The sequence below is a fragment of the Elaeis guineensis genome, chromosome 14, assembly GCF_000442705.2.
Source record: "Elaeis guineensis isolate ETL-2024a chromosome 14, EG11, whole genome shotgun sequence".
In the NCBI taxonomy this organism is placed as follows: domain Eukaryota; kingdom Viridiplantae; phylum Streptophyta; class Magnoliopsida; order Arecales; family Arecaceae; genus Elaeis; species Elaeis guineensis.
Window position 1 is genome coordinate 16,485,701 of NC_026006.2, and position 26,971 is coordinate 16,512,671.

General features: G+C 43.0%; 1 protein-coding gene across 1 annotated transcript; it reads left to right on the plus strand.

Annotated features, from left to right (window-relative positions):
• Positions 1-12,812: 12,812 nt before the first annotated feature.
• On the plus strand, positions 12,813-21,528 carry LOC140853752 (uncharacterized). The gene is made up of 5 exons (XM_073248691.1): positions 12,813-12,892; positions 13,198-13,348; positions 19,360-19,823; positions 19,888-20,399; positions 20,585-21,528. Exons 2-5 carry the CDS (start codon positions 13,327-13,329, stop codon positions 20,625-20,627), a joined length of 1,041 nt encoding a protein of 346 aa, XP_073104792.1. The 5' UTR covers positions 12,813-12,892; positions 13,198-13,326; the 3' UTR covers positions 20,628-21,528.
• The last annotated feature ends 5,443 nt before the right edge of the window (positions 21,529-26,971 follow it).

Sequence of the window (26,971 nt, forward strand, 5' to 3'; positions counted from 1 at the left end):
ATATAGCCATACAGTATGTCTGACCTCTGCGGATCGTCCAAACGAAGCTTCCGATCTGATCGGCTTCTCACGAATGCTAGTTCGTTGCAGAATCCTTTCAACGGCTGATGCTGATCGAACTCCTTCGATCTTGATCTGTCGATTTCTTGGATGCTCCAGATCATCAGTAGATATACTTGAGAGGTTGATGAATCTCTCACTGAGATTTAGTGGGCACATGACACTCGTAGCTCACTTTCTCACTTCTCGAACCCTAGGCATTAACCCTAGGGTACACACAGAAGACCCTGCGCCAACTCTCTTACTTTTCTTTTCTCTCAGAGTTTTTGAACTTTCAACTGACGCACAAGACCTTCTTCATGCAACCTTTTTTCTCTCTAATCTAATATGCGCATGCCCTATCTTCTCATTTCTTTTAAAATGGTGCAAGACCACGTCTTTGCAGCATTTTTACCGTGTGAGAGGATAAAGATAAGTGGTTGCTCACTTGAATTCAAATCGAATTTGAATTCAAATGCCAACCAACCAATTTTATCCACTCTTGGCATGAGAAGACAAGAGCGTGGGCTTCTTTGTGTGTGGAGAGTTTACACGAGAAACCTTTTCTCGTGTGGAGGAAGTGGCGCACAAATGAAAAGGGTGGCGCAGCGATTTGTTAACCATTCAAATTCAAACATTCTTTGAATTTGAATAGCCAACCAACCTTATCATTATCCATTCAAAATGATGCACAAAGAAGGGCGGGGGAAGGCTTCTGCATGGGAGAAAATTCATGAGAACTCATTTCTCATGAATTCAAATGGGTGCAGGTGAAGTGAGGTGGCGCAGGGAGATAAGTCAAGGTGGTTTGAAATTTTAAAGCAATCTAATTGAACCAACCATATTAAAATAGGTTAGACACAATTAGACTAAATTAAATCCAACACAATTAGGCTTAATTAGGCTCAATAAAATCCTAATCAAATCAAGAATTGACTAAGTCCAATCCCTGATCAAATCAGGGACCAAACCACTTCAGCGATTAGGCCAACTCTTAACCTAATCGGGTCAAACCCAACTGAATCCAATTCAATTGGACTTGATTCAAAAATAATTACTCAATCAAATTGAGTTAATTAGTGATCAAATTACTAATTAAACCTCTCATAAATATTGACTCCAAATCTGATGGGCAATTGGGCATCAAAGTCCATCGATATGAAACCTTGATCGAAGAGTCCCAAACCAGTGGGACTCTTGACCCCGGTACCCAAAATATGTGGAACTCATGATCAGAGAATCCTGATTTTTAATCACAGAGTCTTTGAGCATTAGAACTCTTGGTCAAAGAGTCTCAGTCCAATGGGACTCTTCGCCAGCCATCAGATCAGATAGGAATCTCTAATGCTTGTGACCCCGCAGGTTCGAACCTAAGCTGGTAGCATAGGAACCAATTCCTGTACTAATCGAAGTGACCATGTAGCAATGATACTCAATATCCAGATAGGTTGAATAGTCACAATCGCAACATTCAGAACCTACATGAATATGGTTACTGTATAATTCATTCCTTTTGACCCCTGTGTATAGGACGACTCAGGGTTAAACTGTCAACCCTGATCAGATCATCCGAATCATGCTCAACTCAATCAGTCCTGTGACTCCTCACTAGGACTATCCTGATCAAGGTTTTGCTAAATTGAAATATGACTATACACAGCTCCTGAATTGGAGTGGTTAATCCCATCTTGAAACACGCACCGACAAGTCAAGTACTTGACTACACCCAGCAGCCTTCCGTCACTGAATTAGAAATTCAGGTAGTCCAGTGCCTAAGTGCAGTGAGTTGTTTGTAAGTCACCATGGCGGTCTCAGGTTGGAGGGATATTTATATCCATATCTCATCAGAGGAAATCTTGATAGCAGAAATAGCTTCGGAGTCAGTCACGTTCAGTGCAGATATACCCTTACATCTCACCTGTATGCCATACCAGTGTCTTCACATTCCTTGGTTAAGAGGACAACCAATCCATATGGTACACAATGACCTATTCTTGATAAACATTGTTGTCCTTGATAACAACGTATCATTTGGTTGCGAACAGGTTTAAGGACTAAATGATAAATCCTCCTTTGTCGAGTCTAAATAGTCCTAAGGACTTCACCACAACACAGTAGTTCATTAGAAGACGAAACAATTTATGATGAAAAATATCAAAATAACTTTTATTAATTTATAATTCATATACTAACACAAGAAAGAACACAACCGTCAACAGGCTGACGATTGGCTTTGGGACACTATTCGAGTCTTCTTCTAGTCGTTAACCCTTTAAGAAAAGAAAGAAGAACAATAAGAAGAAGAACAAGAAGGTGCAGCCGCATGCTGGGATGTCTGCACAGGATCAGACCAAGAAGCGCAAGCCCGACTAGAGCCAAACGGAGTGCTTCTTTTGCAAGAAGCAGGGGTATTGGAAGAGGAACTGTCCTCTATATATTGCCTCCCTGGATCCGAACAGGCCGAAGAAGAAGCAAGGTAATTATATGATAACCCCTTGCAACTTTTGTGATACTACTGCTTGGGTATTGGATACCGGAAGCCCTTATCATATCTGTAATTCGATGCAGGGTCTGTAGGTCAGTAAGAGATTTGATGAAGGTGAGAGGTTCCTGAACGTTGGAGATGGAAGCAAAGTTTCAGTTCTAGCTTTAGAAATCATGAACCTTGTATTCAACTCTCGTAATGTAATTCTGAGTGAATGTCACTATTGTCCAAGTTTTTTATTAAATATTATTTTTGTTGGCCTTTTGGGCATGAACAATTATGAATTTTTAATAAAAGAAAATATTTACAATATCATTTTGAATGGTGTTACAATATTTGTTGGACAACTAAATAATAGAATTTACTTACTATCACAGCCTGTTAATATGGTTCAAACCTTCGATAAATGCCCTAGAATGGATAATATGTCAAAAGTCTACCTTTGGCACTATAGGCTAGGTCATATCAATAAGAACAGGATCAACAGGTTGGCTCAAGAAGGAATTTTTGAAGTTGATGATTGTGAATCACTTCCAACCTGTGAGTCTTATCTTCTTGGCAAGATGACCAAGTCATCTTTTACTGGAAAAGGTGAGCGAGCCAGTGAACTCTTGGGTCTGGTACATTCTGATGTATGTGGACCCATGAGCTCAAGTGCAAGAGGTGGATATTTCTTCTTCATAACCTTCACAGACGACCTATCGAGGTATGGGTATGTCTACTTAATGAAGCATAAGTCAGAGTCATTTGAAATGTTCAAACTATTCCAAAATGAGGTAGAAAAACAAACTGGGAAGTGTATTAAAACTCTTCAATCTGATTGAGGAGGTGAATACCATTCTAATGAGTTTCTGATATATCTTGGGGAGAATGAGATTCTCCCTCAGTGGACTCCTCTTGGAACACCACAGCATAATGGTGTGTCTAAAAGGAGGAATCGGACCGTCCCTCTAGCGTTCGGGGCTGGCTCCTCAGATGCCGGATCCATTACTACATAAAGGATCTGCTCATGCTCAAGGACGATTTTTAATTTTTGATACCAACTATCAAAATTAGATCCCATGAGCTTGTCATTATCTAATAATGACCAGAGTGACAGGATAGTGGCCATAGCTGCATAAAGGAAAATCAGACCTTTATTAGTACATAAATTATTAATAATAAAGACTTAGACTTTAGTCTAAAGTTTTTCCTAGTATTTTTATGAACTGGTAGCCTCAACCTTCAATTCGAAGAATTACTTTAATTCCTTAGTGGGTACTAGAATCCACACAGACTACACACGAGCCTAACTTTGGTTGGTCAACCCATGTGCATCTATGGGTAGGTTCATAATCAGTTGTTTCTCTAAACAACTTCTAGTAATTAATTTTGCCCCAGAACCTAATCAGTAGGCTTTGGCCTCCACCAAAAAAATCTGATTAGGTCCAACCATTAACATGATTAGATTTGATGAATCGAACCAATAAATGATCAAGCTCGATTTTGGCCGGCCAACCTGACCACCATCAGAAAGACTCAACCAAATTATCATATTATGAATGATAATTCCATTAGTCAATAAGCACCAGGCCTTTGGGCCTCCAATGATTATTAAACTAATGGACTCATTATCACTCACTTAATGGGAGGCTATGACTTAGTTATCACTATAACTTAATCATTTTAGGGACCTAATAATTTTTGAGGATTTTTATTAAAGGATAGAAGAGAAGAACTTAACCAACCAATTTCAATCCTCCCACTGACTTCACCAAGTCAGATTAAAAAGGATTTAATTAAAATCGGCATTAGGAGCACCTAAATCAGTCACACTGATTTATCTAATGACATGGGTGAGCCCTAATCACCAAGTGATCTAATCAAATCCTAACTCACCAGATTGGCCAGGTAAGTGAGATCAGTGGTGGGGATATGCCATTAACTCGACAGAGATCGAATCAATGCGAGTAGCTCCCACTTAAAAATCACTGGTCAGACTGCCAAACTTACTTTAGACACCAACCGGTTCATTAGTTTTAATTTGATCAACTTAGTAAATAGGGTTCCACCACGTAGCCATGAATTAAGTCCATCTTGGTCTAGTTAAAGACATAGACCCATTCAACTACAACCATTGAAGTTGAGTCTAGAGTGTCCTTGACCTAATCTAATTCAACTTTTGATTAGATTTGATCAATTACTCTAATTTAGTCCATTTCTTTAAGCTGACCTTAGGTCTAACCTAATTATGGACCTAATCCATCTAACCCATTGACCCACAAGTTTATACAATTGTCTTAGGTCTTAATTCACAATTCTGGACCAACTAGACAACACTTAATTCTTTCAATTAAGTATTTGGGCTGATGGGTCAGGATTTGGCATTTCGAAAATAATTTTTAAATTTGAAAGGTTTTATTTTCTGTTCACCAAATATGTTGACTCATTTCACAAACGGATCAGCACATTTCATAAACAGCAATCCTATTGCTAATTACATAACAGAAAATAATTCAATCAAAATAAATCATAAATATTTCTTTAGATCTAATCTAACATATTCATGATAAATTTTACAATTGAATATTTACAATTAAGTCCTTTCGCTGCTTCGTCTGCATGGGATATAATCGCATCGGCACCCCTACCGCCATAGGAGAACCCCATCAAATGGGAGGAGAGGGCCTTTAAACTCTACTTTTCTCCTATGACCGGACGACCATGGCAACCAACCCAATTAGACTACTTGTTATTTGGATCAAGTATATCTAAATATACCAATTTCAAAATTTAAATTTCAAATTTTAAATTTTGAATTTTGAATTTTAAATTTTTAACAAATTTTAAATTTTAAATTTTTGAATTTTAAATTTTGAATTTTAAATTTTAAATTTTAAATTTTAAATTTCAAATAAATTTCAAATTTTAAATTTTAAAATTTGAATTTTAAATTTTTGAATTTTGAATTTCGAATTTCGAATTTCAAATTTCAAATTTTGAATTTTAAATTTCAAATTTAAACTTTTAGATTACTACTTAATCTACGCATGCAAATGTATATCATATCTTAGAACCTACTGTGATACCATTTGAAGTGAATTTCAATGCAAGGGTAAAATGGTAATTTTAAAACTTTTTCAAAATTATAATTTTACAGTAAAAATTATTAATTAATCTAATTAATTAACATGTTAACCCTACATAAGATTCTAAATATGATATATATAGCATGTATTTAAATTTAAAATTTAAACTTCTACAGTAAATATTTTACTGTTATGTGTTCAGAACACATTACCTTCGTGCGGATAGTCGATCGCCGCAATCTAATCATCGTCGGGAGGCTCTGATCATCGCAATGCAATCACACAATGTATCTGGCCTCTACGGATCATCCACATGAAGCTCTCGATCTGATCGGCTCCTCACGAATGCTAGTTCGTTGCAAAACCCTTTCGACAACTAATGTTGATCGAACTCCTTCGATCTTGATCTGTCGATTCCTCAGATGGTCTGGATCATCAGCAGATGTACTTGAGAGGTTGATGAATCTCTCTCTAAGATCTGGTGGGCTAACGATACTCGTAGCTCACTTTCTCACTTCTCGAACCCTAGGCAGTAATTTTAGGGCACACACAGAAGACCCTGCGCCAACTCTCTTACTTTTCTTTTCTCTCGGAGTTTTTGAACTTTCAACTCATGCACAAGACCTTCTTCATGCAACTTTTTTTTTTTTTAATCTGATGTGTGCATGCCCTATCTTTTCATTTTTTTTAAAATGGTGCAAGACCGCATCTTTGCAGCATTTTTACTGCGTGAGAGGATAAGGATAGTTGCTCACTTGAATTCAAATCGAATTTGAATTCAAATGCCAACCAACCAATTTTATCCACTCTTGGTGTGAGAAGTGAAGGGCGTGGGCTTCTTTGTGCGTGGAGAGTTTATACGAGAAATTTTTTCTCGTGTGGAGGAAGTGGCGCACAAATGAAAGGGGTGGCGCAGGGATTTGTTAACCATTCAAATTCAAACATTCTTTGAATTTGAATAGCCAACCAACCTTATCATTATCCATTCAAAATGGTGCACAAAGAAGGGGCGTGGGAAGGCTTCTGCATGGAAGAAAATTCATGAGAACTCATTTCTCATGAATTCAAATGGATGCAGGTGAAGTGAGGTGGCGTAGGGAGATAAGTCAAGGTGGTTTAAAATTTTAAAGCAATCTAATTGAACCAACCATATTAAAATAGGTTAGACACAATTAGACTAAATTAAATCTAACACAATTAGGCTTAATTAGGCTCAATAAAATCTTAATCAAATCAAGAATTGACTGAGCCCAACCTCTGATCAAATCAGGGACCAAACCACTTCAGCGATTAGGTCAACTCTTAACCTAATCGGGTCAAACCCAACTGAATCCAATTCAATTGGACTTGATCCAAAAATAATTACTCAATCAAATTGAGTTAATTAGTGATCAAATCACTAATTAAACCTCTCATAAATACTGAGTCTAAATCTGATGGGCAATCAAACATTAAAGTCCATCGATATGAAACCTTGATCGAAGAGTCCCAAACCAGTGGGACTCTTGACCCCGGTATCCAACATATGTGAAACTCGTGATCAGAGAATCCTGATTCTCAATCATAGAATCTCCAAGCATTAGGACTCTTGGTCAAAGAGTCTCAGTCCAGTGGGACTCTTCACCAGTCATCAGATCAGATAGGAACCTCTAATGTGTGTGACCCCGTAGGTTCGAACCTAAGCCGGTAGCACAGGAACCAATTCCTGTACTAATCGAAGTGACCATCTAGCAATGGTACCCGACATCCAGATAGGTCGAATAGTCACAATCGCAACATTTAGAACCTACATGAATATGGTTACTGTATAATTCATTCCTTTTGACCCTTGTGTATAGGACGACTCAGGGTTAAACTGTCAACCCTGATCAAATCATCCGAATCGTGCTCAACTCAATCAATCCTGTGACTCTTCACTAGGACTACCCTGTTCAAGATTTTGCTAAATTGAAACACAACTGTACATAGCTCCTGAACTGGAGTGGTCAATTCCATCTTGACACACGCACTAACAAGTCAAGTACTTGACTACACCCAGCAGCCTTCCATCACTGAATTAGAAATCCAGGTAGTCCAGTGCCTAAGTACAGTGAGTTGCTTGCAAGTCACTGTGGTGATCTCAGGTTGGAGGGTCATTTATACCCATATCCCATCAGAGCAAATCTTGACAGTAGAAATAGCTCCGGAGTCGGTCACGTTCAGTGTAGATGTACCCTTACATCTCACCTGTATGCCATACCAGTGTCTCCACACTCCTTAATTAAGAGGACAACCAACCCATATGGCACACAACGACCTATGCTTGATAAACGTTGTTGTCCTTGGTAATAACGTATTATTTGATCGTGAACAGGTTTAAGGATTAAACGATAAATCCTCGTTTGTCGAGTCTAAATAGTCCTAAGGACTTCACCACAACACAGGAGTTCATTAGAAGATGAAACAATTTGTGATGAAAAATACCAAAATAATTTTTATTAATTTATAATTCATATACTAATACAAGAAAGAGCACAACCGTCAACAGACTGATGATTGGCTTTGGGACACTATTCCCAATAATTATACCATTGCTTGTATGCCTTCATGACCTCTACTAGGACCTCTTAAAAAATTCTTCCTCAAAAGATCACACCACACAAGAATTAAATCAGATGTTCAACACTTGAACAAACTAATTTTTGGACAAGCATCACATGCTTTCCAATTTTCTTCTCCCTTCTTTTTCATTTTCTCTCCCTCTTCTCTTACATTTTTTTCAGACTTTTTCTTATCTTTATCCTCTCATTCTCACACCTAAACCGAACCCAAAAAGGGATATGGAACCATGGACTAGCACCTCCTATTTATAGGGAATAAGGGGGCAAACCATGGGATGCCAACTCTTAGCGTCCCTTAATTCTTACACGCCACCAATTAAATTTTGCATGGAATCCCATGGGTTAAGGTATAGAAAAAGAGGTGTTTCATCTATAGAAGGACTCTTCCTCTATCAAAAAAAATCTAAACACCATAATATGGCGCGTGGGAGATGGATTGGCATGGGAAAAATAAGAGTCTAATAAATTAAGGACTCTTCTATATACACCAAAATATGTGGCATCCCAATTTTAACGTGGCATTCAAACTCCTTCCAAATGAAGGACTCTCCTTCTTCTTCTATGCCTATAATTTTAAGGGTCATCTGATGACATGATGAATTAAAAACACCTGGAAATAAATAGAAGGAATTAAGAGTCCACGTTGAAATGGACTCTTCCATTTCAATGCCAAAAATGGGGGTGTCCCAAAATATTTTTGGCATGGAGTTCCTTCCAAGAGAAGGACTCCACTTCCTCTTCAACATCTCACATCCCAACACTCCATCTGATGGTGCACAAAATAAAGGGATGCATGGAAGATGTAAGGAAATTAGGAGGAGTGGAAGAGAAGGACTCCTCTCCTTAAATGCTCTAATAAATGATGCCACAATTAATTTTTTGTGTGGCTTTGACATGGAGAAGATGGATTTAAATGAAACTCTTTTATTAAAAATTAGATAAGCCACCTATTTAAAAATAGGTTCAAACCCAATCACATTAGGTTAAAGCAACAAGTCTAGATTAGCACAAACACCTTTGTACTGAACCCAATTGAGAACTTGGGTTAATTCATGTGCTAGCAATTCAATTAACCCATTAAATTTATAGTAAATTTAGATTGATTAGATCAAAACCAAATCTCTATTGTGTGTGACCCATTGAGTTCTAAATCTAGCTAGCTGTGGATCCAAACTCTCGACGTAATCCTAATCTGATTGGATTAGATTAGCTCGAGAGTCCCAATCAACTAGGACTCTTTCTAATTGATTCTTAAATTTAACTCTTTTAATTTTGATGAATTTATAAGTCAAAATTGATATCTAGCAATATGTCATGTCTATCCAAAATATTTAAACTTTGATAAAAATATTAAAATTATCCTTCCATGGTGAGTTATTGTGAATTTCAATCCTTCAATCATACAACATCTCAAAAAAACCATGGGTATAGAAATATGTCAAAACTAAATACCTAACTATATGCATCTCAATCCGATGATGATGACTCAGTTGATGAACTAGTAAAAACTATTTCTACTGTTCATCCTTGCTCTGGTCAGAGACTTTCAGAGTCATCATCCTATGAGATCACTTAGGATGTTCTCTCCTCCTATAAAGAGTGACTGATTCCTTATTGACCACTCACAATCTCCATGCATACTTCACCATACCCAGAATATCCCACACACATCTCAAAATGATATGTTAAGGAATAAACCAAAGTATGGGTCTATGTACACAAGGAACCATGGTGATGTCAGGTCAAAAGATCACATACACCACTCCCACTGAAGAACCATCTGTTGACATGCTGTAAGACTCCATCAGATGTTCTATTGTGGATCAGTTCAGTGAACTCATTCTCTAATAACCATCTACATCTTTGTATTAGTGTCACCATACAAGTGGTTGTGAGATCAACCATCCTCTCCATCGAGTATACATAGGATGTACCAGTCTTACCAGAATCATCAATCTCTCACTTGATGATCCAATGATTGAGAATATTTTAGATTGGAGCTATCAAGATTTTAGATCTCACTGGCATGATCTCATCATGGCCCTAAAATTATTATCCTAATCTATGGGGTTTATCATAATCATAAGAATATGATACAACAAATGATAAAACATAATACCTCATATATTAAAAATAAGTAATATCATACAAATGAGTAGGAAGAAAATAAAGAAAGATCCCTTCATATTTTCATATGATTGGCTTGTAGGATACTATTCTTTCAGATTATGAGAGCTCACTAGTATTGTTCTGGATTGACAATCCTTGATGAGTTAGAGTGAAATTGTTCCGATCCATTGAAAAGAATTTCAATGATACTTTGATAGAGATCATTGTATATCTCACTATCAGATAGAATTGAACCTATGGGATCACACAACAAAGGGATTAGGCCTGAAATAAGTAATTGAGCTTACAAAGTATCAATTGAATTTAGACAAACTCAATTAGGTTCAAGGTAACCTTGCTGGCACATGATTGGATCCAATTTTTTCTTTATATTTAGATTTTTTATTTGATAAGATAATTCAAACTTAATTATCTGCTAATAACCTAAATAAATTAGATTCATTAGACTCTAATTATTGAGAATCTAAGGTTTTGAATTATATGAATTAAGGATACAAATCATTAATTAATATTTTTTGATAGTTGTTATGGGGCGTCACTTGATTTGTGTTGGATGTATGCCCTAGAAGCCAATCTTGACTAACACATATTATATTTCTAGAATATATTTTTATATTTTATGGATATTTATATTACCATTCATATTTTATGTATCCATAAATCATCTAAAGGATTAACAAGATGATGACACATATTCTCAAAGAGTTGAGAATTTGAGACATGTGTCATTGATGATTAATTCTTAAATTGCTCCTGGTCATAGGATCATCATGGGGATGGTGATTGATTCGGATAGACCAGTGCATGGATCACTTTCTTCAGACAGATGGATCTCGAGTCTGTAGTGTAGAGATATTGGAGTGAGAGTGTAGGTGGTTGTTAGAGAACAACTAACACTGAGCATGATCAATACAAGAAGTCACATGGATGTCTACTCACTCATTAATGATTTTCTCGATGCTGTAGTTATATGACTGATCTTTTAACCTTAGATGGCACTACTACTTGCAGTGAGACTGCTGGAGTTTGATTGACACATCAACATGGGTCTCAATGAGCCCTTGTAGTGGATGTTGACGATAGTTGGTCCACTATAGGAGTAGGGTGTGCATCAAGATGGGATCTATCGATCCTAGCAGAAGAAAGTAGTCCTATAGGATTTAAGAGACTGTATCCTTAAGCTTATGACCATAGCAATGTGATTGATGGAAAAGAATTTTTCTAAAATCTATCACATATGGACTCGAGCTGATTGAATCTATCATATGACTGATGATAAGGTTTGACAATTCATCCATGACTTACTATCTGATCGAAACTCATGATAGAGGAGCTGTATCATGCGTTAACTATACCGAGAGGTTCATCATCTTTTATTTTGCTAGGTTGTTACTATATACTGCTAGATATCACTGATGGATTGTAAGATCCACGAGCATCATCTTGATGATCGATGATCCTTGATGGGCAGAGTTAGAATGATTTCAATCCATTAAAAAGAGTTCCAATAATATTATGATAGGAATTATAATATATCTCACTATCAAATAAAATAGAATCTATAGGGTCACACACAAAAGAAGCTTTTGATTGATCAGATGGTTAAATTATGATTATAAATCATGATAAGATTTGATTATCAATTTGATTGATGATTGATCTAATGCAAAAATTGTATTATATAACTCGCTAAAGAGTTAGTGAGTTAAAGGAGAATTAATTAGCAATTGAATTACTAAGTAGCTCAATTTGATTGAGCTATGGAGTTTGTATCAAGTCTAATTAAATTAAATTTAATTTTACTTGACATAGATTTGATTTGATCAAATCTGCTTGGGTTATAAGATAACCTAAATTGTATGAGAGAATAATTCCTGATAGAATTTGGATTTGGATTTGACTCAATTTTTAATTAGATTAGGATCTAAATAAGAATGTTTGAATTTTTATTTGGACTAAAATTTTTATTTTCATGGGTGCACCAAATCCTAATAGGATTATGATTAAATTGAGTTTGACTCAAGCACCAAGTGAGAATCCAAAAGGACTAGAACTCCTTCTCTAATTAGGTGACATCCAATTTAAATAGTTTGGACTTCGAATCAGATTTGGTTTTAAATCTATTTGGGTCTAATCAGGTTCTAATATGATTAAGATTGATTGAAGTTTTATTAGATTTAAAACAGCCACTTAAACAAGAGTCCTAAGATCTTAAGACTCCTCCTTTCATGTGCAAACAAGATCCCACATCAACCAGATTTATGGATGCCACATTTCTTTGTTTTTTGTGTGACATTTTAGTGTGTAAGAAGCTTTCAAAAACTTCTTCTTTCATGCAAAATCTGGGCACAAACAAAAGAAGGGTGGGTGAAATGAATTGTGGTAGAGTCCTAAGAGATTTGGACTCTAATTTCCTATCCAAAGTCTAACTCTATCTCTTCCTTATTTAAACCATGCATCATGGGACGTGTAGATCAGATAATGGTCAGATTTTGATGCCCAAAAGGAGGGAGTTTGTGCATGAAAAATCATAGAGGGAGAGGGCACGACATGGAGGTGGATGGCGTGAGGTATGGTTGCTTCATATCCTTTCTTTCTTACACAACCAAAGGTTGATTGTTAGGATATCTCCTCTCCTCTCTTTTGTCCTTGTTTGGATATAGGTGTCTCTTCTCTTCTTTATCCAAAAATTGAATAAAATTTTTACATCTCTATTGTAGAGATTTGGTGCATAAATTTAAGAAAGAAAAGAGAAGAAATAATTCTTGTCATGATCTCTAGCGTAGAAATCAACATCCTCCTATCTCTTCTTCTTCTCTAAGAGTGTCTTGAGAGAAAAAAAGATTTTTAACCATCAAGATGTGATTTCTGTAAGGAAGCTAGCACCCCAGTGAGATCAATAAGCTTCTGATCAGATCAGAATCTCGTGTGGATATCCATAGAGGTAGGATGCTTGTGCGGCTACAAGGAACCTTCGGAAGACATCCATGGTCATCAGTTCGCGATGAAGATTGATTCATGCCAAGGTATGTTCTTTATTTATTTATTTTTATTTAATTTTTGTATCTAAATCTTATCTCGCATATGATGATCCTGTTTATAGTTTGAAGATTTGATCTTATGCATGCTTAGATTAAATTAGTTTTAATTTAAAAATTTTTAAATTTTGCTGTGTACTTTTTTAAAAAAATTTATATATATAAAATCATAAAACTCCAACAGTGGTATCAGAGCCATATCATATACATGGGATTAGGATTTAGATTTAAAATCTGTAGAGAAAAATTTCAGATCTAAAAGATTTTGATGTCGTTCTGACATAAGGTTATCCTGACATAACTTGTTATGCTGTATAGTTGTCTTAGAATGATGTTAAAATTTTTAATTAAATTAAAATTTAAAATTTATTTTTTTTAGTATATATATAATATATATTTTATTATTTAGATCTAAAAAGAGTTTTGAGATCTATTTTGATTCATATATATAATATATGAAAGCATGTTTAAGGCTGAAATTTATTTCTATGACTTGAACTTGTTCATGTGTATGATACATAATTGTATGCATATGATCTAAAAATTATTTTGAGATTAAAATATACTCTTCATGCAAAGAATTTAGATCTAAAAATTTAGATTTAAGATCTAAAATTAATGTTTGTGTATGAGGGATTGATCATGGGTAGATCAAATTAGGTCATGTAATTGGATTACATCAAAAGATTTCTGATTTGATCATGTTGGGTCTAAATCGATTTAGTTATTCAAACCGAATCAAATGTTGATTAGGATGAGATCAATAGAGCTTAAGATCATACAATTGTTATTAATCAAATCGATCGACACCCATATATAGAATCGATTAACCTAAAAACCTAATTCGGCTCTATGGCTCGAATCTGATTCACCTAAGCTAACCTATTTGGATCAATTATCCAATTGGTGTCTAAGATAAATAATTGAAAGGTGATTATTTAATTAGTTCTCTTCACTGACCTGATCAATTTATTGATGTCTAAGAAAAGCAACGGGGGGACCCCCACCGATCTCCACTTACTTGATCAATTTGGAAGATTGAGTCTTAAATGTGGTTGCTTGGTGATTTGATTTAGTCCATGTCAATTAGATCAGTCATATGATGATTGATTAGATGAGATCTAAATCCAAATCTTTTCATAAATATTAAGTCCAAGATCTTTTACCATTGTAAATGTGCGGATATGCTACCGATGTTGATTGTTCTCGACTGATCACAGTAGTTCAGTTGCATTGGGAACACGCAACCACTCTATTAGTAAAGAGTTGCTCCAAAATAAAGATGGGGTTGGGCCCAATAACTGTTAGGTGAAGATCCAATGATAGCTTTGTACCTGCTTGTGAACGGTGGGTCTGACTTAACTAAGGAGTACGGACAAGAACTGTTAGGTGAGCCCACATGACTTAGAGACCAAGTGACTGCAACATGCTTAGAAAAGCATCTGGATACAGAGTTATCCATGCATCGGTGTTTATTCATATTACTAATAATTATTAGGTGAGGTGCACGGCATCGGTGGGACCGCAGCATCCACTAGAAATCTAATTATCGCGTTAGGATTTTCATTTTTCCATCCAAAGAGTGTGAGAGATCTGATAAAATAGTGAGAGTCTTCCTTTTGCATCTAAAAATTTCTAGAGTAAATTATAAAATAAGTATAAATATCTTATTAAAATCTCTTCTTTTTGCTATTTATTGTGTCAGTTTCTAATCCTCTAGCTCAAATTCTAGATAACAACCGATTAACCAAAATCGATTACATAGACTGGCTCACAAACCTAAGAATCATTCTTAATTTTAAAAAATTAAGTAATATTCTCTATCAGACTATTCTAATGTTAATAGTCTGTCCAACCCAAAGTCAACATGCTATACTTGATGAGTGGATGGACAATAACAATTAAGATAGGTGCTAAAGGTTGAAGTCCATGTTAGATGAACTCCAACATATGCATGAGCATATGTTCACTACCAATGACATATTGATTCATCTACAAGTATTGTGAGATGATCAGAGTTGCACAGTGTATGAGATACATGATGGACAGTCAGTCTATGATCGTTATTTGATAATGATCAAAGATATTAAGGAGCTTAAAAGGCTCGATATAATCATGCAAGAGAAATTACTTATAGATTTGATCCTGTGATCCCTAATTAGTTTATATGGATAGTTTATGGTAAACTACCATATGAATGACCATCTTAGCATCCTATTTGAATTGATCAAAGTGTCGCTAACAAAAGAACCTTGAAAGAGCTCAGAGGTAAATACCTGAAAAATCTAAAGAAATAATGACACGTCTAGAGTAGGCATATCAAAATTGCTCAATACAATCCTTATGATTTCCTCTTCTCCCAGTTGAGCTGTAGACTCTAGTAATTTTATATAGAGTCGATGGAAAGGTGGAGGGCTGAGAAAGTAACCCTTATATTGGTAAAAGGGCAAGAGTTGCTACTGTGGCCATAGGTATCTATTTTTTATGATCATCGTTTGGATTTAGTTCTTAGAGATGGTCTCTATCATCTGTATGGTGATGCATATGTAGTGAATGCTATTGGATCTGAGAGATCCAAAATTGAGATAAACCTTGAGTATATGTAGACCCTTAGGCTAGGTCGTATAAGAGAAGAAATAATTAACAAACTAAAAAAATATGGACCTTTGGGCTCATTGATTGTTGAGTCATATCTAGTTTGTGCATCATCTCTTTGAGAAAATATGACCAAGCTACTCTTGTGGGACAAGAAGAAAAGGACTACTGAGATACTTATCCTTGTACACATTTGATGTGTGCAGCCCATATGATGTGCTAATCAAGGAGTTGTCTCTATTTCATTACCTTTACCGATGATCCGTCATGGTATGGATAAGTATATGAGATACAAATTTAAAATTTTGAAAGATTCAAATAATTTAGAAGTAAAGTAGAGAAGCATATCGAAAAATTTTTAAAGGTACTTCGATCGAATCGATGATGCAATACTAATAAAAAAAATTTCTCGCTTATCTCATAAAATGGTATAGTTTCATATTGGATTGCTCTTAGTATATCTCAACTCAATGAGATAAGAAGAATTATGGGACCTGTTGGTGCAAAAATCTGCCTGCGCCGGAGAAGCTGGAGTCGGGGAAGCCGCGGTCGCCGCCGGGACCTGCAAAAGAAGTCTAAACCGGAGGTGGGGTTGCTCCGGCAAGACCCTCCGATGCTCAAGTCAGTTCTCTGCCTCAACAAGAATGGAGTGCTCGAACGAAGAATTTAGCAGAGTTTTGAGATAAGAAATGAGCTTAGAGAATAACGTATCTGGATCCCCCCTTTTTATAGGCGGAGGAGGTAACGGATTGATGGCGACACCTGTAACCGTCTGGTAGTGGGCCGCCCGTGGTCAGGGGAATTTATTGCGAGAGATAATGGAGCGGAATCGTGGCCATCACCATAGCTCACCACGTGGAATCAGTTGCAGGGAGTGGAGCAGCGCCCGTTGTCGAGACTTGCCAGCGGATGGGAGAATCGCCCGGTATCCATCGCAGGAGGTGGAGCAGGTTCGTGGCCGTTATTGTGGCCTGCCAGGGGGTAGTGGAGCTGTGCGGAATCCGCCACAGGAAGTGGAGCAGGGCGGCGATGGTTACTGTGGCCTGTCAGGGAATGATGGAACTGCGCAGAATCCGCCACAGGAAGTGGAGTAGGTTCGTGGCCGTCTTGGTGGCCTGCCAGGGGGCGCGGATCTGTTGATTGAAGCTCGGCAGCGGTCGAAGCCCAGCCTCTGTAGAGGTCCGGGAGAGGTCCTCCTGGCGGCTGGGGTCGTGGGTGGAGTCTGACTTTCGTGGGAGTCCGAGCGGAACCCTCTCGGAGCTGAAGTTGCGGGCGAAACCCGACTCTCGTAGGAGTCCGGGCGGAGTCCTCTGCAACCAAAGTTAAAGGTGAAGTCCGGCTCTCGTAGGAGTCCGGACGGAGCTTACCAGCAGTTGATACTGAGAGCGGAGCCTGGCTCCCGTAGGAGTCCGGGCGGAGCTGTGCTGCAGTTGATGTCGGAGGCGGAGCCCGACTCCCGTAGGAGTCCGGGCGGAGCTGTGCTGTTGTTGATGTTGGCGGTGGAGCCCGGCTCCCGTAGGAGTCCGGGCGGAGCTGTGCTGTTGTTGATGTCGACGGTGGAGCCCGGCTCCCGTAGGAGTCCGGGCGGAGCTGTGCTGTTGTTGATGTCGGTGATGGAGCCCGACTCCCGTAGGAGTCCGGGTGGAGCTGTGCTGTTGTTGATGTCGTCGATGGAGCCCAGCTCCCGTAGGAGTCCGGGCGGAGCTGTGCTGTTGTTGATGTCGGCGGTGGAGCCCGGCTCCCGTAGGAGTCTGGGCGGAGCTGTGCTGTTGTCGATTTCACCGAGGATTTCGGCTGTGGGTATTTTATACCCAACACCAGTCCCCCTACTTCCGAGTTTGAATTTCAAGCGAAGGAAGTACACAGAGAGAGAGATGGGTACAGCCGGAACCGTCTCTTCGAATCCCGCGCACTGCCGCCTCCAGATATTTTGGCATTAAATGAGCGCGTGCCGGAGTCTTTTCGAATTGGAGCGGTACGAGGGGATGCTTCGAAAATCCCATAGGTACACTGGCCTAGGTACGGTGCAATTATGATCCTGCCAACCGTCAGCCGCTTTTAGCCGTCTGCCAGGGGGAGTGGGACACGTGTCGGATGCAGACTGGCCTAGGGGATTCGCGATCATTATGGCGCCGGATCCCAGGGTCTATTTAAACCCGTCCTCCCCCTTTCAGGCGTCCTACTCCATTCCTGAGTTTTCACTGGTGTCTGTCTTCTCTTCGAGAGCCTTGCTCTAGTGAACGTCTTCTCGAGCCGTAGGCGCCTCCCGTTTCTCGTCCCCCAGGTCCCTCAGAGCAATATAGGTTAGTGCCAACCTTCCTCTCACCGCCTAGGGGCTTCTCCTCTCTTCATTACTTTTGTGCCTCCCTCCGAGTTAGCCTTCGGCGTCTCGTTCCCCTTTCGGTCTGTCTTTTTAGGGTCCTTTAGATCCTCCCTTCGAAACTACTCAAAATGTCTTCTGACTCTTCTACTCTCGGCAGTTCTGAGAGTTCTTCCGCTTCAAACCCCCAGGTCGCTGTTTCTGCGGATGAACCTGCGTCCGGGGCAGGGCCTCGCCCGATTTTTGCATCCGTCGCTATTCCATGTTCGTCGACTTCGGATGAACTCCTTCTGATAAGGGTTCGGTATGGGGTTCCTCCGGAGTACGACCTGGAGCTACCTGGCCCCTCTGATCGGGCCAGCACTCCTCCTTCCGATCGCTTCTGTTTGTATCAGGAAGCATTCCGTGCCGGACTCCGGCTTCCGCTTCCTGTCTTTGTTGCTGCCTTCTTCCGCTTCTTGGACATTTCTCTCGCCTCCGTGGCCCCGAATTCCTTTAGGTTTTTGATAGGGTTTCTCTCCCTCTGCCACATAGCCGAGGTCCAGCCGTCCCTCTCCTTGTTCAGGCATTTTTATACCTTCAAACGCCATCCTTCGGCGAAGGACTGGTGGTACTTCTCCCCCCAATTTGGTAAGAAAGGGTTGCTGAAGGGCGCCCCTTCTTCGATTCACAATTGGAAGAGAAAATTTCTCTTCGTCCACTGCCCGACCCTGGAACTGGGCCTGCCCCCTTGGGGGTCTCTGAGGGATTCCATCCGTCGGGCTCCCAGCCTGGGAGAGGACGACCTCCAGGCCGCCCAGAAGCTTCTAAGTTATCCCGCTCCTTCCCTTCCTTATCTTCTGAGGGAGCAGCTTCTTTTCAACATCGGCCTGAGCCCTCAGGATCCAGCGAGTATTCATCTTTTCTTATCCTTTCTTGCCTTCCTCTTCTCCTTCTGTTTATTTCTTTTTCCTTCCCACTCTCTTCTTTTTCTTTCTTTCTTTTTTTTTCTTTTTTTTTTTTGACTCTTGATTGACCGGTGTTGCTTCTTTTTCCCTTTTTCTCTTCTCATCATTGTTGTTTATTTATTTTTTTTTTTTTTTAGCAATGGACGCCGAAGCAATGCGGATGCTCGCCAGGGGCATGAGAGCTCAGAAGAGAAAGGGCGCGGCGGCCTCCGGATCGGTGAAGAGGGCCAGGGCGGAGGAGACGAGCTTGGCCGCGCCCGTCCAGGCGGCCCCGGCCATCGACATTCCTTCAGATGCCGAGCCAGTGGCCCCCCGGGCTTCCTCGAGGAGCCCGCCGACTGGGGCCCCCGCTCCGGGGGTTCGCCCCACGGAGGCACCTGCCACGGGGAGGAGGAGGAAAATGGTGGCTCGCAGGGCGAGTAGCCACCGAGCTGCTGCAGACGAGTCTGTCTGCTCCGAGGGGGGATCGGAGAACCCCTTCAACGACAAGGACTTGATCAGGCGGCTGCTCGATGGCTGCATCCTGTCCGACGTCGTGGAGAGGATCGACCGTGCCGATCCCGAGCAGCGGGCTTGGGACTCTTTGGGGTCCTTCCTCGAGGTAAGCGGATATTTATTTACACGGTCACTCGGCCTTTGTTGTAATTCTCTATCCGTCCTTGCAGATTGGGCACCAGCTCTTCGCCTATGTCGAGGTGACGAGCCACATGAGAAGGGACCTCCTTCAGGCGGAGGAACGCTGCCAGGCCGAGGTGGCTCGCCTCCAAGCGAAGACGGCCGAAGTAGCCGCCCTCCAGGAGGCCCTGGAAAGAGAGAGGCAAGCCCGGGAAGAGGAGAGACAAGCCCGAGAAGAGGAGAGACGGATCTTGGAGGAGTCGGCGAAGAAGGCGGAAGCCGAGGTCACCCATTTGGTCGAGCAAACTCCGGTTCTGGTCTCGGAGGCCAGGGCCCTTACGGTGGAGGAGTTCAAGGCTTCCGCGGAGATGAGGGAACTGAACGTCCAGTTCGGCCAGGAGGCGTTCACTAAGGGGTTCGAGCTCTGCCAAGAAAAGGTGGCCAGCAGATACCCCGACCTCGATCTCGGCTTTCTTGAGGAGTCTGAAGATGAGGCCGGCCCCTCGTCCATCGCCACGCAGTCGCACCCCCCGCGCCGAGTTCTCCACCTCCTGCCCTTGAGGTCTGAGACCTCTGATCTTGCGCCCTTATTTTGTCGCCATATTTCCTTTTTGTTTGTCTTCAAAATTATACAACCAATAAAGTCGAATTTCTTGTTGTGGATGGCTTCTTCTTCCCCCTCCTCTCTCTTTCCGCTTTTCTTCTTGCAATGAGTCGATCTTTAATGCTTGCACCTTTCGATGGCAGTGCCCTGCCGAAGCACTCCCCTTGCCCTTGGGGGTCCCGCTGAAATCGACAATCCAGCGATTGAAAAAGGAGGTCCTCCACTTGACGAAGAAGTTGAAGAAGTCGGAAGGCGAGCTCCGCAAATCGAGAGAAAACCATTCTGAAGCCGCCGCTGAGGCCGCCCACTTTAGGAGTCTCCAGGTGGAGGCAATCATGGATTACAGCCGGAGGAAGGCGAACTTCACAAAGGAGCTCGAGGAATGCAAGAAGAGCACCAGCGATCGAATTTGGGCTCAAGAGGCCAGGATCAGCGCCCTTAAGGTGGAGCTATCAGCTGCGAAGAGGAAGATCGGCCAGCTGGAAGGAAACTCATCCCGGCTCCTGGCCCGGGTTGATGATGAACAAAAGTGGTCGCAGAAGGTCTCCGACCTCCAGAAGTAGCTTCAAGACGCCGAGATGAGCCACGATGTGCAGCAGGCCAGCTGGCACCGACAAGTGGAAGAGTACAAAGGGAGATTTCGGAAGGCGGCTGACGAGGTGTTCGTCTCCAGAGGCAGCTGGTTAATAGGGCACAGCTTACTTCCGCCCAAGATACCGAAGAGCTCCAAGCCCTGAGAGGCACTGTCGAAGGGATTTCTGTCTCCCTTGGGGAGAAGACAGCCGAGCTGCAACAAGTGAAGATTCAGCTGGCACTTGAGCGGAAGGCCATCGCGGACGCGGAGGCGGAGTCCGAAGTTTTGTGGAAGTGGCATCGAGAAGCGGAGGCTGAGAGCCAGCAACTTCGTCAGGCGCTCCAGGACACGCTGCGGAAGAGGGAAGAGCTAGAAGAAGCAATGGAGAACCTGAGGCAGTCCTGGTTGAGGGATGGAGTAGATAACCCTAGGTCGAAGGGAGCAAGGCCTCCTTAGAGCTCTTTTGTCTTTGTGTCTTATCATGTAGTTACTTTCTTTTTGTCGTTTTGTCCTTCTTTCCTTGGCCGTCCTGGCCTTGTAGTATGTATATCGAAAATGGAAAAAAGAGCATTTTGCGTTATCTTGTCCATGCGTAGCACTGATATTATCGTCTGTTGAACCTTTCTTGTCGTTTGGCTTGCTTGACGTAGATGTCATTGTGGGGGGGGGCTTTTTCCTTTCATCCGACCTTGTTACGCGGCCGAGTTTCGCCACCATTATTAACCCTCACTGCAGAAGTGACGGATGGAGTCTGACTTTCGTAGGAGTCCGGGCGAAGTCTTCCTTGGCGTAGGAACCCGGCTCCCGTAGGAGTCTGGGTGAAGTCTTCCTTGGCGGCGGAACCCGACTCCCGTAGGAGTCCGGGCGAAGTCTTCCTTGATGGCGGAACCCGGCTCCCGTAGGAGTCCGGGCGAAGTCTTCCTTGGCGTAGGAACCCGACTCCCGTAGGAGTCCGGACCTTCCATTTTGCTCGAGCCGGCGTGAGGTTCTCCTCTCGTTACCAGCCTGGCTTGTGGGGGCACGTTAGGGCACTGTAAGGCCTCTCCCCCCTCCGGTCTAAAAGAACCGGGCCTTCAACTTTGCTCATGTCAGGACGAGGTTCTCCTCCTGTTCCTGACATGACTGTGGGGACACATTAGGGCGTTGCAAGGCCTCTCCCCCATCCGGTCTAAAAGAACCGGGCCTTTGACTTTGCTCAAGTTAGGGTGAGGTTTTCCTCCTGTCCCTAACAGGGCTGTGGGGGCACATTAGGGCGTTGTAAGGCCTCTCCCCCCATCCGGTCTAAAAGAACCGGGCCTTTGACTTTGCTCAAGTTAGGGCGAGGTTTTTCTCCTATCCCTAACAAGGCTGTGGGGGCACATTAGGGCGTTGTAAGGCCTCTCCCCCCATCCGGTCTAAAAGAACCGGGCCTTTGACTTTGCTCATGTCAAGACGAGGTTCTCCTCCTGTTCCTGACATGGCTGTATTTTTGGAGGGATCATATCCAGCCATAATACGTCCACGCTAGGTGGGAGGGGCACGTTAGGCAGAAAGAAAAGTAGATTCAAGGCAAAATAGTAAGTGATACATTTACAGTTTTCCCGCTCCTCCTTGAGGCCCTCCGGTGATGGAGTCGATGGTCCCGATGGGAGGTCGGTCCCCGGGTTGCTCCTCCCTTTTCTGTGGTTCAGACGGTGGGAGGGCTCTTGACCGGTCTCCTCTACCCTCAGGCCGACGGCGGATGAATCTGTCGAGTCGACCTCGCCGAATGAGCTCCTCGATCTCGTCCTGGAGCTGGATGCATTCTTCGGTGTCGTGGCCGTGGTCGCGGTGGTAGAGGCAGAACTTGTTGGGGTTGCGCTTCCCGGGATGTGTGCGCATCCTCTCCGGTCTAGGGAGCTGCTCTCTGACCTCCATCAGTACCTGGGCCTTCGAGGCGTTGAGGGGGGCGTAGTTGCGAAATCTCCCTGGTGGGGAGCCCCGCCGAACCCTGCAGTCCGGGCTTCTTTGCCTGCGTGCCCGGGGTGGAGTATGGGCGCACTTATGTCCAGGAGGAGATCGGGAACGCGGCCGGGCTTCCTTGGGCCTTTTCTCAACTGCGGGCTTACTCGAATCTCCCGCTTGACGCTCCCTTGCTGTCTCTTCGTCCTTCATTTTGAAGGCCTCTTCCGCTCGGGCGTATCCTTCAGCCCGAGCCAGTAAATTGGCAAAAATCCCTGGGGTACTTCTTCTCCAGGGAGTACAAAAGATCATTCTTCTGAAGGCCACCTTTCAGGGCGGCCATGGTAACTGACTGGTCCAAGTTCCGGACCTCCAACGCCGCGATGTTGAAGCGGTTGACGTAGGCCCGTATGGACTCCCCTTCCCTCTGCTTGATGTTGATGAGGGACTCCGAACCCTTCTGGAGACGCCGGCTGCTGACAAAATGGGCCACAAATTGGTGGCTCATTTGATCGAAGGAAAATATGGTACCCGACTTCAGAGCCGAGTACCAGTTCCTCGCTGCTCCCTTCAAAGTGGACGGGAAAGCCCGGCACAAGATGGTGTCCGGAGCGCCGTGAAGCAGCATCATCGTTCGGAAGGCCTCCAGATGATCAACCGAGTCCGACGTCCCGTCGTAGCTTTCAAACTGGGGAAGCTTGAAGTTCGGCGGGATCGGTTCCTGCATAATCATTTGGGAGAAGGGAGGGTCAGTGCAAATATCCTCACCATAAGCGGGGGACGCGTGGTGGAGTTCTTCAATCCGTCGGTTCATCTCCTGGAGCTTCCGGTCCAGGAAATCCTCTCGACTTCGAGTCTCGAGGGTCCTTTGGCAGAACGGGGGCAGGGATCTTCCAGGGGTGGAGTCGTCATCCGATTGAGGGCTCTCTACCCTCGGATTTATTTTCCCGGGAAGGACGGGGCGGCTGGCCCAGGTGGCCCACCCTACCGTCGGGTTCTGGCATTCCGGAGATGCCCTTTCCGGATGCACCGACGCCTGCAGTTGCTGCTGCTGCATTGCTTGTACGGCTTCGACGAGGCCTCTGACCTGCTGTGCCAGCAAGTCAAATTGCTCCGCACCGACCGCCGCCGCCGGAGGGGGAGGAGGAGGAGGCTGAGAAACTGGAGGGGAGGCCGGAGCCTGAGATCTGGCCGTGGAGGCCGTAGACCGTCGGGTGGATGCCTTGCGCGGAGGCATCGAGTGTCGATCTCGTGAAGGGAGGTTAGGAGCGGGTGATGGAGAGACGGTCAGGGACGGCTCTGTTGAACACTCCTTTAAGAACAAGGGTGCTGCGAAGACACAGGGCCCCTTCCTCTAGCGCCAATCCTGTTGGTGCAAAAATCTGCCTGCGCCGGAGAAGCTGGAGTTGGGGAAGCCGTGGTCGCCGCCGGGACCTGCAAAGGAAGTCTAAATCGGAGGTGGGGTTGCTCCGGCAAGACCCTCCGACGCTCAAGTCAGTTCTCTGCCTCAACAAGAATGGAGTGCTCGAACGGAGAATTTAGCAGAGTTTTGAGATAAGAAATGAGCTTAGAGAATAACGTATCTGGATCCCCCCTTTTTATAGGCGGAGGAGGTAACATATTGATGGCGACACCTGTAACCGTCTGGTAGTGGGCCGCCCGTGGTCAGGGGAATTTATTGCGAGAGGTAGTGGAGCAGAATCGTGGCCATCACCGCAGCTCGCCACGTGGAATCAGTTGCAGGGAGTGGAGCAGCGCCCGTTGTCGAGACTTGCCAGCGGATGGGAGAATCGCCCGGTATCCATTGCAGGAGGTGGAGCAGGTTCGTGGCCGTTATTGTGGCCTGCCAGGGGGTAGTGGAGCTGTGCAGAATCCGCCACAGGAAGTGGAGCAGGGCGGCGATGGTTACTGCGACCTGTCAGGGAATGATGGAACTGCGCAGAATCCGCCACAGGAAGTGGAGCAGGGTCGTGGCCATCTTGGTGGCCTGCCAGGGGTGCGGATCTGTTGATTGAAGCTCGACAGCGGTCAGAGCCCGGCCTCTGTAGAGGTCCGGGAGAGGTCCTCCTAGCGGCTGGGGTCGTGGGTGGAGTCTGACTTCCATGGGAGTCCGGGCGGAACCCTTTCGGAGCTGAAGTTGCGGGCGAAACCCGGCTCTCGTAGGAGTCCGGGCAGAGTCCTCTGCAACCAAAGTTAAAGGTGAAGTCCGGCTCTCGTTGGAGTCCGGACGGAGCTTACCAGCAGTTGATACTGAGAGCGGAGCCTGGCTCCCGTAGGAGTCCGGGCGGAGCTGTGCTGCAGTTGATGTCGGAGGCGGAGCCCGGCTCCCGTAGGAGTCCAGGCGGAGCTGTTCTGAAGTCGGCGGCGGAGCCCGGCTCCCGTAGGAGTCCGGGCGGAGCTGTGCTGTTGTTGATGTCGGCGGTGGAGCCCGGCTCCCGTAGGAGTCCGGGCGGAGCTGTGCTGTTGTTGATGTCGGCGATGGAGCCCGGCTCCCGTAGGAGTCCGGGCGGAGCTGTGCTGTTGTTGATGTCAGCGGTGGAGCCCGGCTCCCGTAGGAGTCCGGGCGGAGCTGTGCTGTTGTCGATTCCGCCGAGGGTTTCGGCTGTGGGTATTTTATACCCAACAGGACTATATGAGATATGGTTTGGTCAATGATGAACTTCACTGATTTATTTATATTTCTTTAGGGACATGCTTTATTTCTATGAAATTGGGTTCGCTCTAAGCCTGTTTCTACCACACCATATGAGATATGGCATGGTGAGAACTGAATCTTGATTATTTTGAAATCCAAAGATGTCTAACCTATGACAGCAGGTGGATATGTTAGAGGATAGATCTATAAAGCTCATCTTAAAAGATTTTGGGATACTACTTTCTGAAAGGATTACAATGTGATTGTAACCCGATATGCTATCTTCTTAGAAAATTATTTAATCAAGATGAAGTATTGAGAGAAAAGTTAAGCTCGAAGAGAGTATCTCTGAAGAGCAATAAGCCGTAGGACCTAAAGAACCCATTCATGATGAGTCAGTAGACGTATATTCCTCCTCCATCTTATATAATTCTCTCAAAAGGTATTTGGGTATGCTTAACAAAGGATGTAGAAAAAATTATTTCTCATGGAAGATGGGGAACATAGAGATGATCCCAAAATCTACAATGAGGAGATGTAAGACATCGACTCCAAGAAAGGGATGTGAATTAGCTTTTCTGACTGGATATCTTCTAAATATTTCTATATGGAATAGCTTATGGATTTCACTTCTCATGATAGGAGATCACAAAGTCTAATACTCTTAGAGTTGGAATAGTCATTTTGATGATATGATCAAATTGTTTAATCAGAAAAGAGAAATTATGTGTTTCCAAAAGGATCAGTGGAAGTATCCAATACTGATATCGGTTAAAATATAGTTGTACATAGATTTCTCCATGAAAGATATAAAGCAAGCATCTTAAAGATCTATAGAGATAGATGCAATTGGGTGCTTATATTTTTACAAATAAAGTACAGTGAGTAGATGCTGAAAGGGTTCAGCATAGAAATTTTGGAGAGGGATCTGCTACCCTCTCGAGCATATATATGTGCCATGTAATGTACTTGAATTGATATAAATAATAGTATGAATGTCAAGAGTAGATATCAGTTGTATCTAGACCGAGAGTACTGGATTGCTATGAAAATATCCTTAAGTACGTAAGAAGAACTAAGGATATATTCTTAATTTGGAGAAGGATCAAAGCTAGGAGTGGGAGGATACACCAATTCAAATTTTATGTCTGATGTTGATGGTAGAATATCTACATCATAGGTGTGTCCCTATATCAATATCTTGGAAGGGTTTCAAATAATCGATTGATGAAAACTGAGTACACTGTAAATGTGTAGGATGTATTCTGGTTCTAATGTTTGTTGTAGAATTGAAAGTCATGCCATCAGATGCCATGACACTGTACTACAAAGATAATGGCGCCATAACCTTTGCTAAAGAGCCTAGGTTTCACTAGATATCCAAGCACATAGAGCAGCAGA

Excerpts from the sequence above, each read along its gene's own strand:
- LOC140853752 (XM_073248691.1), top strand. The coding sequence starts at position 13,327 with ATGAAGATTGATTCATGCCAAG. Across the intron at positions 13,349-19,359 it reads GAAGATTGATTCATGCCAAG|CAATGGACGCCGAAGCAATG; the intron begins GTATGTTCTTTA and ends TTTTTTTTTTAG. Across the intron at positions 19,824-19,887 it reads CTTTGGGGTCCTTCCTCGAG|ATTGGGCACCAGCTCTTCGC; the intron begins GTAAGCGGATAT and ends CCGTCCTTGCAG.